The sequence below is a fragment of the Fusarium proliferatum genome (genome assembly GCF_900067095.1).
Source record: "Fusarium proliferatum ET1 genome assembly, contig: FPRO_scaffold012, whole genome shotgun sequence".
Lineage (NCBI taxonomy): Eukaryota > Fungi > Ascomycota > Sordariomycetes > Hypocreales > Nectriaceae > Fusarium > Fusarium proliferatum.
Genome location: NW_022194801.1, coordinates 1,034,897 through 1,048,570, shown reverse-complemented (window position 1 = coordinate 1,048,570; position 13,674 = coordinate 1,034,897). Strand labels below are relative to the sequence as shown.

Sequence of the window (13,674 nt, the reverse complement as noted above, 5' to 3'; positions counted from 1 at the left end):
TGCACTAGGAATTTGATTTCAAGACGGACAATCGTCACGGGCTACGGAAACTTGCCAAAGGCCGGCATATATACACAAGCGTCATGGCCAAAGGCACATTACGTCATCCATAATCCAGCAGAACATAGATATAAATCCAAAATCTTGAAGAGTGAACCTGCCAATTCCAACACTACCAAGTACTATTTGCACAAACATGTCGACAGTTCAAATCATCTCTATCTCCATTGCATTGATGGCGTCAGGTGGAATCGCAACCCTGACATTCTTCGACGTCCCGGAGCTTCAATCTCAGCCTGCCTCACGTTCTCTACCTTCTATCCGATGGCTGTTCAGTCGCGGGTCACATGTCTTCCCATCAGCCTCACTTCTGTCAACCATCGGCTTTATCTACTCAGCATCTTCCAATAACTTCACAGGCTCTGGATCCCTCTTCGCCTTCTCAAAAAACAGTCCCAAAACCAACACATTCTTAACCGCTGCGGCTCTAACATTTAGCATCGCACCGTTTACTCAACTCATGATTCCGACAAACTTTGCTCTTATTGAGGAGAATAATAGACTCGGTGGAGCGAGAAGTGAGAAAGCGGCTGAGGGTAGTGCATCGACTGATAGAAGTGCTTGGGAGTCTGTAAAAGGAACGGATGAAGGCTTTGAGTTCGCAGACTTGAGTGGTCCTCAGGAACAAACGGGGAGGGACTCCACGGCAGAGGAAGATAGAAAGGTTCATGAGTTGCTGCAGAGGTTTCGGTGGTTAAACCTCGTGAGGGCTGTTCTCATCGGGGCTGGAGGGGTTGTTGGTCTCTATGCTGCTATCAACTAACGACTGGCAAGCGTAATTGATCACCATCTACCTCATTTTGTCTCGGCCTCCCTAAATTTGAAAGGTATTGTCTACTATCTTACGTGCAGGATTGAGGCGTGAAAAGACCATAAAATCAAGACATAGACTCTCAAACTACCAAGACCCCATTAGCTGGCATCATACTAAACACAAAAACATAAATTTACACCGCAAAAGCCAGGAATATAGGTTTCACTCCAGCCACCAACTGAAACGCCAACCGTAAGCGTTGTGGTGCCACCAATTCATATCACTTAGGCAGGACAGCCTTTCCAGCGGCTCGAGCCGCCTCCAGAGCACCAAGCAGACCATACTGAGAATAGACACCGTCGATCCGCTGAGTCGAGTTGAGGTTCTTAACAACCACAATCTGGAAGCAGGTAGCCGAACCTTGACGAGATGCGATGGTGGAATAAGCCAGGAAAATCTCCCAGACCTACTCCAGTCAGCTATTTCATCATATAGAGTTTATGGGGATGCATACTCGGAACCATCGAACGCCATATTTGGCTTTGACCTTTTCGGCATTTCCAAGCCAGTTTCTGTACCATCGCCAAATAGTGCCGGAATAATGAACGCCAACAGTGTCAACACTGAACCAGTTAGTAGATACCTTCAAAAACGTCAGATCACGTACCTCTTGACCTCGAATCCAGCGCTTTCCAGACATCCAACGTAAAACGACAACGGCGTCGATGCATCAGCACCAGGAAAGATATACTTGTTCAGAAACAAACCCCAAATGAAATCCTCATACTGCCACGCCTTGCGCAATCCCGACAGCTGCACATACATGGCCCCATCATCCTCCAGCATCTCATAACACTGCCGAAAGAACCCCGTCAAGCGCCTCACGCCAACATGCTCCGCCATCTCAAGCTGTGTGATCTTGTCAAATTTTTGCTCCGGAATATCGCGATAATCACAGCATAAAAGCCGGCTCTGCTCCTCGCCAACACCAGCTTTTCTCAACCCATCGTTTCCCCACTCAACCTGATTTCTTGCCAGAGTTACACCCGTGACATGTGCGCCGTAGTTCAAGCTGGCGAATTTGGCCAAGGTGCCCCATCCGCAGCCAATGTCGAGAACGCGGTCGCCGGGCTTGATGTTGATTTTCTCGCAGACGATGGCGAGTTTGTTATCTTGCATTTCCTCAAGCGTTTCCTCGCGATCGGGGTCTGAAATGATTCCAGAGGTGTAGATCATGCGTGGGCCGAGGAACCAAGCGTAATGATCATTTCCACTATCGTAATTGGTGCGAACTTGCTCCTCGTCCTGCGAGCGCAAGTGAAGAATGACATCGGGGAAAAAATTGAATAGAAGATAATTAAATGTCTCGCTGGTGAAATTAAACGTCGCCCAATCATGGCGATACTCAAGTATCTCGAGGGCGTCGGCGTTGAGATCGACTTGGCCTGTGAAATAAAGTTCAAAGAATTTATTCATGGGGACTTTATGGCGGCCTGTGTATCGCGCGCGAAGCTGATCCGTTTTGAAGGTGAGGTAGAACTCGATCGGTCGGCCAGGAAGACGGACTTTATCATTGATTCGCGGGCTCAATTTGGACATGAAAGTCCAAATGATGATTAATACAGGGACCGTGGTGAAGATGGCGAGGAAAAGAGCAAGTTTGAGACCGCCGCCGAGTTTCCATGATAGCCATTGGGGAACGCTGTAGAGAGCGACGCCGAGGAAGAGGTTGGACCATTGTTCGTATCCGGGGCCGTCGGCGGGGAGCGGAGCGTTTTTGATAGCGGGAGACTATTCGCAGTGATTAGCAGATATGACATGATGGACACAAATCCGTGCGAGGACTTGCATTGGTCAAAGGCACGCCCGGATTCTTGCCGGTCGAGAGCACGTCAGCGGGCGCTTTGGGTGTCGCGATGAAGTCAATGTCGCTACTCAAATGAGCGCCTCCATTCTGCTTGAGGGCCATGGTCACAGACTCTTTCGTCCATATACGTGTGAGATGAAGGGAAGAAGAACGGATGATTAAACACGAGATTGAGCGGTCAAAGCAACCCTTTTAATCGCACGGCATGCTGAGCTGATACATCAAACCACCTCGAAAATGATGTGAGGCCCCGCTGCATCCGGGCCTCAGGACGTGCAATGCATCCCTGCCCAAAAGCGACAGGAGAAGCCAGAATGTAACCGAGATGAAGAGGGATATCATGAAATTGGGACGCGTAATTGGATGCCTCTGCAGACTGCAGTGTATTCTGGTGCCTATCAGAGTTATTCTGTAGCCTAATTTATTGGCGTCTGGGCATGCCACGCTGCGCTGTGCTGCAATTATCCCTGGTGTGACGTAGACGGACGGAAGATGTTCCCGGGCCCGAGACTGCAATTCTGGGGAGATTTGCACGTGCTTTTCTGCTGGTTTGGATGAGGCTGTGCCACTTTGGCCAGGGGGGCAGTTCAATAGGGAAATGTCAACGTGCCAAAGAAATACTCGCCGCTGCATTGTGTTGCACCCCCACGCGCAGACTTAGGAGACAACAGTCTCAGGGAGATAACTATGGAGTCAGGCTGGCACGCGGGAGATCGGCGCCAGGCACCGCGATTCTGTCACGCTGCGCTAAACTCTATTTTCAAACTTTGGTATCGAGTCACGAAAGCATCTGTCTGTAAAATGGAAGTGTATAACATCGCGAAATAATATTCAAAAAGTAAAAGAAATAGCTTGTCGTATGATAGACTTTACAGGCAAGGTTTGTACTGTTTATGCATCCAATAAGGCGATATATTCCCAGGTATAATGTAAATGTACCTGGGGTAGGTGGTTTTCTATCGAACAAATAATATATAGTATACCTAAACTAGAAGCAGTAAAATTAAGGATGCTCTGATTTTGAGCTATATCTTTGGATCAATATTGATAGTCTTTAATGCATTTTGCTATTGGCCACTCGAAAGTCTATATCCCAGTTTGAACCCTTTCTCGTTGTGAACGAAGTTTACTTCCTTTGCAACCAATGATCACGGCGACATCTAAAATCTACATATTGAAGAACTCACAACGGCATACCATGTATTAGACAAACTTTCACATCAACATTTTTCCCTTTCACAACGTTTTTTGCTTTTCTGAAATATACTATAAAAAGTCTAGCCTTCCCCCATTCCCTTTACAACATTCTTCCCCTGCAAGAAACTCGACATCTCCCATCACTTCAAAATGAACGAATCTCACCTGACTTCAGTGCAGACATTGTCCTGCACAAACGATCAACTCGACTACCTTTTCCATCATCTCATCCTTCCATCGAAGCTACCAGGACACGATGATGCTTTGGCATCAAACGAAGAATTCCTCATCAACTTCGTTATCCAGTCCCTCACACGCTTCGGGGAACTATCTGATGAAGCTGATGACCTTGTAACAAATCGTTGCATCGTCATGTTAAAGAACACACGGGATGCCCGAGATTCGAATGTCTATCTGGATTCCAGAAGTGTCCAGAACTCCTTCAAGAGACTTTCAGAGCAGGGTAAGTTTTGCTGCAAACTTTGACCAATCACACTACTGACTCATGAACAGTGGACGCCGCCTCAATGTATCATATCACGGAACAAAATGCAGGCTTAATCATCCGACGATTAGAGAGCTCATATTCCTTCGAGACATTTGAGCTCTCGCCTACCAACAGGGCAGCTATGGCGACGAAAGGTCGCCTTATTCGCGAGTTCCCTGCCACCGCGACAGAAGTCTCCGCCAAAGACTTCAACGATTCCTCCTTCCAAGAGGCCTTGGCTAAAACTCTTGTCAAGATGAGTCATCAGGCCGTAGCAGAAATGCAGCCCAAAGTGAAGAAAGCACAGCAGATGCACAATGAGGAGCGCGACACAACAGATCCTCGTATCGTCACCGAGCTGCTGACAAGCTTTCTGCGAGGTGCTGGGACACCTGCTGAGATCAAGGCCGTTCAGAAGAGAACGCGCGAGGAAGTTTCGTGGAATAACAGCAGAGATCCATGGACGAGATCTCCGTTGTGGCTTCTTCTTCGCGTGGGAGTCCAGCTCACCATGGCCCGCCATCCACAAGGATCACAGGAGTTGTACAAGCGCTTTATGGTGTTCTTGATAGCTCAGGCCCTTCAGCTTGCCTGTGAGAAGTCGTTATCTAGTGAGATTATTCATTTGATGATGGCCAAGATCTCAAGACGGCTTTGCAAGCTGGGGGATATCAAGGACGGGCCATGGCTTCATGTTATCAAGGATATCGTCTCATCAGCTTCGAGAAATTTGAAGGAGAGGTGGATCAATATCCAGCAACGAAACGAACAGCCACTTGATCTCGGTGTCCTAGCTGAGTTCAAGTTCGAAGAGCATACCGACTTCTCGTTGCCTGAACTCGATACCTTCCTCGCAACTATCCCCCGGCGGCAACAACTATCAGCAACTAAAGAATTCAAGGCCAAGCCCATTGCTTTGGCCCTAGACCCTTTTACTCTCCCTGGAGTCAATGGTTCTGTCAATAATGACAACATATCTTTCGAGCTCGCAGCTGTTGAGGCTTGGGTAGAGAATAATCTCAGCACATGGCTTGAACATCACTTAAACAGCGATCAATCATGCCACGGTCTGAACACACTGCTCGAGCACTACCATATGTCTGCGGAGAGATGGTATACCGGACGACCCGAGAGAATGTCGAAGATGCTCCTTACTCTCGGTGAGATCTGGGTAGCTATTGATAAGATGGCTGTCCACCACAACCCTTTGATGTTGAAGTATCGCAATGAAATCCCTCGTGAAGTCTTCAGCGATCTCTTAATCCATTTGAATAAAGATATGGAGAGACTCCGTCGGTTGGAAGAGTACCTGGACGATTCTTCCGGAAAGTTAAAGCTATCAGCACTTCTCTCATACGGCCAAAGGCTTTCTTTCGCCGTTGAGTACTTTCGACAATCCCCAAAGCTCCAAGAGAAGAAAGAACAGATCGAGCGTAGTGCACAAATCGACCGCGATAAGAAGCTACAGCAGTTCCGGAAGCTCAAAGCAAAGTACGACGATATCATGAAGAAGTACGACGACATGCAATGCGAGAAGGTCCTCCAGGTTGAACACGACGTGGAGTATTACGTTCATACCAAGAGCAAGTGCGCGCGCTGTGCTCTCCCTGCCAAGGCAAAGAAGCTTAAATTCAGCCCTCATGAGTGGCCTCTCCCAGCAGATGAACTTGAGGCTCAAACGTCTGTCTTTGAAATGGATGTACCCGTCAGTTTTGCTGTATGGCGAGATGCTACGGTTTATTTCCTGGATAACATCCTGAAATTTGAATCGTCTAGCGCGGGAGACTACCCACGTGCTTCCTTTCCCTTGACGACGTATAAACCCCTGAGTTCTTGGTGTAAGTCCCTGCGGCATAGAGTGCAACTCCTCTCTGAGATTAAACCACACTCTCAAACACACCGCAATCAGAAATGTATCGAAACTTGTACCGAGGCTGATGTCTGTCTTAATAACGGCCTCCGCTTTCAATATCACGATAGTTCTAGAAATACATTCCTGTCTACCTTCAAACCAACGACAGAGATCTCAAAGCGCTGTACCATCAAACTCCCTGCGAGAGCTCATGCCTTGCAAAGATTCATGGCTCGAACATGGCTTTGTGAGAATGGGGAAACACCCAACCAGGCCATCGCGAGCCAGTCCGAGTGTCCAGAGTACATGTCGCTTGGGGAGTTTAAGGCTTTAGCTGTTTTTCCTTACGGATATCGCCTCCAGTGGATGAACATCCTTACACAGCTTGCTATGCCGACGGTAGACTTCAATAAGCCAGAGACTGCGTTGTTTCTACTCCAGGTGATGTTGCAAGCTGGGCCGTTTGATGAGGATGAGCCGACAAGACATGCGCATACTCGACCGACAGAGGTGAAATTCGGTTCACAAATTATAAACTACCTGAGTGAGAACGTGTCAAGAGTTCAGGAGAATTGGGAGTCGTACACCTCGCTGTGCTCTTTCACCTGCTTGGCCACTAGGCTACTTGCTCTAGCTAATAAGTCCCTGTCAACACAAATTCTGGAACTCATCGAAAAGTGCCGAGAGATCTCTTACAAATGGGTGATGCATCTGTTGTACAAGGTCCAGGATATTGAGCATCGCACGCAACGGGAGGAATTTCTCGAGGCAGCAGTGCACATTGCCCTTGTCTGCATCGAGACGTTCAATTCGGAGGGTGACCACTTTGAACAGGTATTGGCTGATGAACAGCAAGCGGCGATACTACTGGAAATCTCGATCATCATCCATAACAATGCCAACTTTCAACAGTTACAGGGGGATGCACTGTATGGCATTATGCTCGACCGGTACAAAACCACAATGCATAGATCCCTACCCATTCTGGTTAGTGAAATAGCCTCCAAGGGAAGTTCATGCCTCGATATAGCCATCAAGCGACGATGGCCTGACTTTGCACGAGAAGGTGAGTGGTCTTTGATCTCTGATCACTGGGTCACGGAAATCACTGGAAACCTCCAAGTCCACGTCAGCCTTCTCACAGGACAGTTTTTGGTTAATGGATTGCCTGTCTCACGACTTCCCCAAAAGTATGAGACTCATCGTGAGTATCAGAAACTATTCGGGTCAGCTACATTGGAAGTCATGCCGAGCAACATGCCGGGTATGAGCTTCTGCGCGACCAAGATGTTCCACTTGTACACGGTTCATCTTGGTATGCAGACAAAGAAGGGCGTTGATGACCTTCTTGTACATGTTTCCAAGAACGGTTTGACGTTCAACTTGATACCATCAAGGAACCTCCGAGATCTATTTCCCAATGACTTCACCAATAATCACGTCCATTGGCTTGAGGAAGCGTCTGGAGAGATTGAGTTCTGCCACGTCAGTGACCCTTGGCCAAGCATGAAGAAGGAGAGTTGGCACTTACGAAAGGACAGTGACACATGGAAGTTATTACTTGGTAAAGAAAGTGTGCTCGTAAGTCCATGGAGTGAGCTTGGGAAGAGAATCTCCCATATCTTCTCACCACTTCAGCCTGCCTCGGACTTACATCTGGTTCTCCACCAACGAAGCAAAGAGCTTGAGGTCCAGCTACCAAAGCTCCGCCTTGAGTTCATGATCAGATCAAAGACATCCAACATCAAGTCTCGTCAATTTCGTGATATGGAGGTTGATCAAAACCAAGCCATTGGAACCCTCATTGGCCTTGAGAACAAACTCGTTCTAAGAAATTCCCATGATTCTCAGATCAGGTCGGTCATCATACCCGAAGGTAACGCTAGTTGTCAAATGTCTACTGGTTACGGGGTCGAGAACCACGTCGAAGTCTATCTTGATTGTGAGGCAGCTAGTCGAGTTCAAACCTACAGACTAGATCCCCTTCTTCGCAGGATCGTACCCAATGACAAGGTAGAAAGCAAGTTGTACCTTGCATACCTCCACGCTCTGACATCATACTGTCTCCCGGATCCCTTCCTCCAGCGCACTGGAGCCGAAGAAGCTCTCGCTATTCTTGGTTCCGCCTCAGTCAGAGCTCCTACGGCATTCTCAGAATCGACGTATACAATTTTGTCGAACATTGCCCAATTATCACCAAAGAGATCATACTATCCCGCTGATCGACGGGAGATGCAGAGGGTACGGTGGCGGAATGACCTGAGCTACACAATCCAGGATGACAGATATGGAAAGGAAGTAAGAAATATCCTGAAGAAATACCGCGAAGTTCAGTTCTTGTTTCCCAAGAACCCTGTCCCAAAAATGGACCAACACTGCTCGATAGATGATTTGGTCGATCGCGCTATTCTTCGGACATCTGCAGCTCGAGTCTCTGGCTTCGGTGCGGAAGACTTTACTACGAAACATGATGTCAGATACGCGTCAAGGGAGAAGAGTAAATCGCTCGAAAGGTCTACACGCACAGTGGAGATGGCGTACCGAGTATACAACAAGTCCTGCACCCTTTCAAGACCAGTATCTGGTAGGCTTGGCCATCTTCTTTTCAGTCTCATGAGCGGTGACGAGCGCGTACACACTAAGGAGATCTTACCTAAAAGCAGAATCGACTACGACTCATCTTGGCTACAAGGCCCAGAATCATACCTATCGTCCGTATGGTTCCAGCTTCACAATTCATACAAAAAGTCAGTCACCTGGTTCGACAAGTACGAGCTGATGATGTGGATGGCCACAATGTCATATTCCTCAGAGTACGATCCTCAAGTTGGCCAGGCGCTGCTGTTGCTCACCCAGTTCCGATCAATGGCCGACTGCAAACTACTCGGTGCATCATCATACAACCTAACAGCCGGCTGCCAAATTCGAGACGAGGACTTGCGAGCCGCGGTAGCACCGTATGTGGTTAGTTACGCCAGCAGCCCTGATGCCATATCTGCCCGTCGTTTCGATGAGAGAAGCAGCGAAGTTGAAAATCGGCGAATGGGCGAGTACAGAAAGAGAAGCGCTAAAGCCATTGATACTTTTGTGAAACACCTGCAACGGCAATGGCCTTCTGAGGATCCGAAAAAGCCGTCAGATCCATACATGGAGCTGACGTCGTATATTAGGATGGGACCTGCCATGGAAAGTGCCCTTGGAAAGTGGAACCAGTGGCTGAAGAACCTTCGCCTGAGGAAGCATCTGGATATAGTGGCTGGTTACATGAGAGAAGACGTACCGGGCGAGGTCATACAGGTGTCACCAGTACTACCTAGGACGTTGATTCCCACCAACAGACCAATGTCAAGATTTGTGGCTACGTCAGATCTCTTCTCATCCTTGGGCGTCTTGCATCATAGGACTCCTCCGGCCTTGGGTCGGTTTTTGGTGAACTCGGAGAGGGACAGACAGAGCAACAAGCTCAGTAGTATCATTGACAACCTTGATTCCAAAGCCAAGCTTGACTATGAGCACAGGTATTTGAGGGAGCTAAAGGATAGTCTTTCGAGTTTAGATGGCCATGTCGAATCTGAGTTGAAGGGGCAACAGCTTGGAAAGCTCCCAAGCCTACTTCGAGACCACTTGGAGAGATGCGAGTCTCACCTAACAAAGCTTCATGAGGCTCTGCTCTCTTCCCTCCCATCTTCAAGTAAACTCTCACACGCGATGTACACTATCCTTGAAGAAGCTGGATTTCTTCCAAGGATGTCACCCACTCAAATGTTACAGCAGCTCAGACCAGCCCAATGGAAGACGCTTTCTGCTGGATGGAAGGAAAGCCTAATCCACTACGGAACTGCGATCACTTCATTACAACGAGCCAAACGTCTAATTCGGTTCCAGTCCAGTCACGTCGATCTTATTCGTGAGCTCGAAAACGGTGGCCATCAAAGCTGGTGTCCCTTTGACCATCCAGAATGGCTGCTACTGGAATGCGAAAGCGAGATCATGATCCGCGATGTACAGCAGCAGATCGCTGAACAGATGATTAATCCCCCTGGTGACAAGAACTCAGTGATGCAGCTCAACATGGGCGAAGGCAAGTCAACAGTCATCGTGCCCATTGTAGCCACAGCTCTTGGAGATAGGACGAAGCTTGTTAGAGTCATTGTCACAAAGCCACAGGCTAAGCAGATGCATCAGATGTTGATATCCAAGTTATCAGGGCTCCTTGATCGGCCGGTGTATATGCTTCCGTTCTCTCGAGACACCAAGATGGATCTGCAAACGGCAAACACTATCCAGTGTCTCATGAAACGGTGCACCCAGGAGGGTGGTGTATTGATGGTGCAGCCAGAGCACCTGCTTTCTTTCCAACTGATGGAGATGGAATCTCGAATCCGGGGATATGTTGAAGTCGCCGAAGCAATGTCGCAGACAAGAAACCTTTTTGATCGTTCCTCGCGAGATATCGTTGACGAGAGTGATGAGAATTTCAGTATCAAGTTCGAACTCATCTACACTGTTGGAAAGCAACGGCCAATCGAACATAGCCCCGATAGATGGGTTATCATCCAGGGAGTCATGGGCCTCATTGCCAAGTTCGGCCCTGAGATAAAGTCCAAGTACCCGCATTTCATCGAATTTGACGCCCGGCATGTCGGGAGATATCCTCGCCTACGAATTCTACGACCTGACGCCGAAGCTGAAATCTTCAACCGTGTCACTGAGATGATCTGCGAGACTGGTATGGCCGGTTTCCCCATCGCACGCCAGCCCAAACGGATCCGAGATGAAGTACAACGATATATTTCTCAGGCTGAGCCAACAGCCTCCGACATCGAGGCTGTGGAGAAAGGTTCCCTCTGGAGCGAAACGGTGAGTAGAAATATACCCCTTCTCCGGGGACTCTTCGCTGAGGGAATTCTTTCTTTCGCACTGGGAGGTAAACGGTGGAGAGTAAACTACGGTGTGGACCATAACAGAGAGAAGATAACCAAACTGGCTGTTCCTTTCCGGGCAAAGGATAACCCAACACCTCGATCGGAGTTTAGCCAACCTGACGTGGTGATCACGCTCACCTGTTTGAGTTATTACTACAGTGGTCTCGACGATGACGCTTTGTTCGCGGCATTTGAGCTACTTAGTCGATTGGATAATGCCACACAGGAGTATCAGGACTGGGTCAAGACTGCACCATCGCTACCAAAAGCCTTCAGCAACTTGGAAGTAGTTAACTTGAGGGACCGGGTGCAGTGCACTACTGAGATCTTTCCCCATATACGATATTCTAAAGCGGCGGTTGATTACTACCTGTGTCATCTGGTATTCGCAAAAGAGTCCAAGGAATTCCCTCACAAGCTGTCAGCTTCTGGTTGGGACCTTGGTAAGAAGAAGGATAACCCTACTACAGGATTCAGTGGGACCAACGACTCGCGATGTGTTCTGCCACTCGATATGAAACAGCTCGACCTACCTGAGCAGAATCATACAAACGCGCTTGTTCTAGAATACCTACTCCAGCCAGAGAATGGAATCTCATTGATGCCCCAAGAAGCAAAGGGCACCACTTTCGACAGCAGTCTTCTTTTGCAGATGGTGTCCAACATGAGCCCTAATACCCGTGTTATTCTCGACGTTGGCGCCCAAGTCGTTGATCTTACCAACCAGGAGTTTGCTAAGCAATGGTTAGCCTGCTACCAGGATCAGTATTCCACTCAAGCTGTGGTATTCTTCAATGACAGCGACGAAATTGTTGTTATGGACCGTTCAGACAAGATCGAAGACTTCCAGACCTCCCCGTTCTCCCAGCAGCTGGATCTATGTCTCGTCTTTCTGGATGAGGCACACACCCGCGGAACGGATCTGAAGCTTCCCGCCGACTATCGTGCTGTGGTCACTCTGGGTGCTGGTCTGACGAAGGATAGGCTGGTTCAAGCTTGTATGCGGATGCGCAAGCTGGGTAAGGGACAGACAGTGGAGTTCTGCATTCCGTGGGAAATTGAGCACAAGATTGTTCAGCTCAAGGGTGAAGGTGCCCCTGGTAGGGAAGGAATCTCCGTTTCTGATGTCCTTTGCTGGGCTATTACTGAGACATGTCATGACCTGAAGAGGGCTATGCCACTTTGGCTTATGCAGGGCGTTAGGTTCTTTAAGCAAGAAGCCCTCTGGTCCCGCATCTCTGATGATAACATCAAGCCGGATGAGTTTCTCGAAGAGGAGGGACAGAGCTTGAGGGAAAGATACATCCCCCAGAAAGGTCTGGCCGACCTTTCTTCACTCACAGGAGGGCTGAATGACTCCGCCGCAAAGATCTTCAAGTCCCGATGCGAAGAGTTCGGCCTGGAAAGGCTACGCACTTGCTCTCTACAGGAGGAGCAAGAACGAGAGCTGGCGCCAGAAACACAACACGAGCGACAAGTCGAAAAGGTCCCTGCCCTGAAGCCCGACACCCATAGTGTCAACAGGCTTCTGCAGGAGTGGATAGCACATGGCTCATTCCCAGAGTCCTCTACTGCCTTCCGAACTGTAATGAAACCCGCGTTTCAGAGCCTGAACAAGACTTCGGCAGCTGTGCACTTCGACGTCAAGGAGTTCCCTGAGACGGTATGGGTGAGTATGGACTTTGCGCATACTGTCAAAGGTGCGTTTGGTGGGAAGAACTACTCGGACTCCTATCAACGTCCTGTGCAGTGGGTGTTGGTTGGTAAGAACGAGGAGGGTGCTCCTCGAATAGTGGTTATAAGTCCATTTGAGGCGCAGCACTTTCTTCCGCTTATCGAAGAGTCAGAGCATGTTGCTCTGCACCTTTACGCGCCGAGGATCAACCTTGGGTTTCAATCGCTGGATGACCTTCAGCTTTATTCCGTGGGGAAGAAGGTCGTGTAGGAGATGCCGAGAGACATCATTACGTTTCTCAATCTCTTTGCTGGGCAGCTTTATCTGTCGTCTTATGACGACTACAAGCTTGTCTGTGACTTGCTTTGTTTGGCATGGGACCGGCTGGATGACGATGCTGTTGGTGGTAGTGGGAGTCAATGTGGTTTTACCAAGAGCCCTGCGATGTTTTTGAAGGAGCTTTTGGAAAAGGTCAGGCAAGACTGTGGGACTATTGACAAGACGGATATGGGAAGGGTTATTGAAGGAGTGCGTTTGGTTGAGGATGACTTCGATAACAGGCATGCTCTTTAGTTTTTGTGTGGCATGTGCCTTATTGCATGTTTGACTGAAATGGAAAGAATAGACAAATGGAAAAGAAATGGAAAAGAAATAGAAATGAAGGTTGAATCTATTTCAGGATCGTCACAGGACACACAATAAGAGACGCAATTGTAAAGCTGGAATCACGATTATTCATATGGCACTAGACAATGAAAAGCATCCTAAATAGGATACCGATAGGGCTGAGATAAAATTGTTTATCGCCGCGTTGGTAAGGAAGGTTTAAAGCTAAAAGGAAATTAAGTACCGAGCAA

At 48.5% G+C, this 13,674-nt stretch overlaps 3 protein-coding genes across 3 annotated transcripts; 2 read left to right on the top strand and 1 right to left on the bottom strand.

Annotated features, from left to right (window-relative positions):
* Positions 1 to 196: 196 nt before the first annotated feature.
* FPRO_13460 (uncharacterized protein) lies at positions 197 to 823 on the top strand (the record flags this gene model as incomplete). The annotated part of the gene is made up of 1 exon (XM_031222916.1): positions 197 to 823. The coding sequence occupies one exon, from the start codon at positions 197 to 199 to the stop codon at positions 821 to 823; it is 627 nt and encodes a 208-aa protein (XP_031088326.1).
* A 271-nt stretch (positions 824 to 1,094) lies between these two features.
* Positions 1,095 to 2,783, bottom strand: FPRO_13459 (uncharacterized protein; the record flags this gene model as incomplete). The annotated part of the gene is made up of 4 exons (XM_031222914.1): positions 1,095 to 1,280; positions 1,329 to 1,437; positions 1,482 to 2,605; positions 2,679 to 2,783. The coding sequence occupies 4 exons, from the start codon at positions 2,781 to 2,783 to the stop codon at positions 1,095 to 1,097; spliced, it is 1,524 nt and encodes a 507-aa protein (XP_031088325.1).
* Positions 2,784 to 4,028: 1,245 nt separating this feature from the next.
* Positions 4,029 to 13,087, top strand: FPRO_13458 (uncharacterized protein; the record flags this gene model as incomplete). The annotated part of the gene is made up of 2 exons (XM_031222913.1): positions 4,029 to 4,341; positions 4,392 to 13,087. The coding sequence occupies 2 exons, from the start codon at positions 4,029 to 4,031 to the stop codon at positions 13,085 to 13,087; spliced, it is 9,009 nt and encodes a 3,002-aa protein (XP_031088324.1).
* Positions 13,088 to 13,674: the final 587 nt, after the last annotated feature.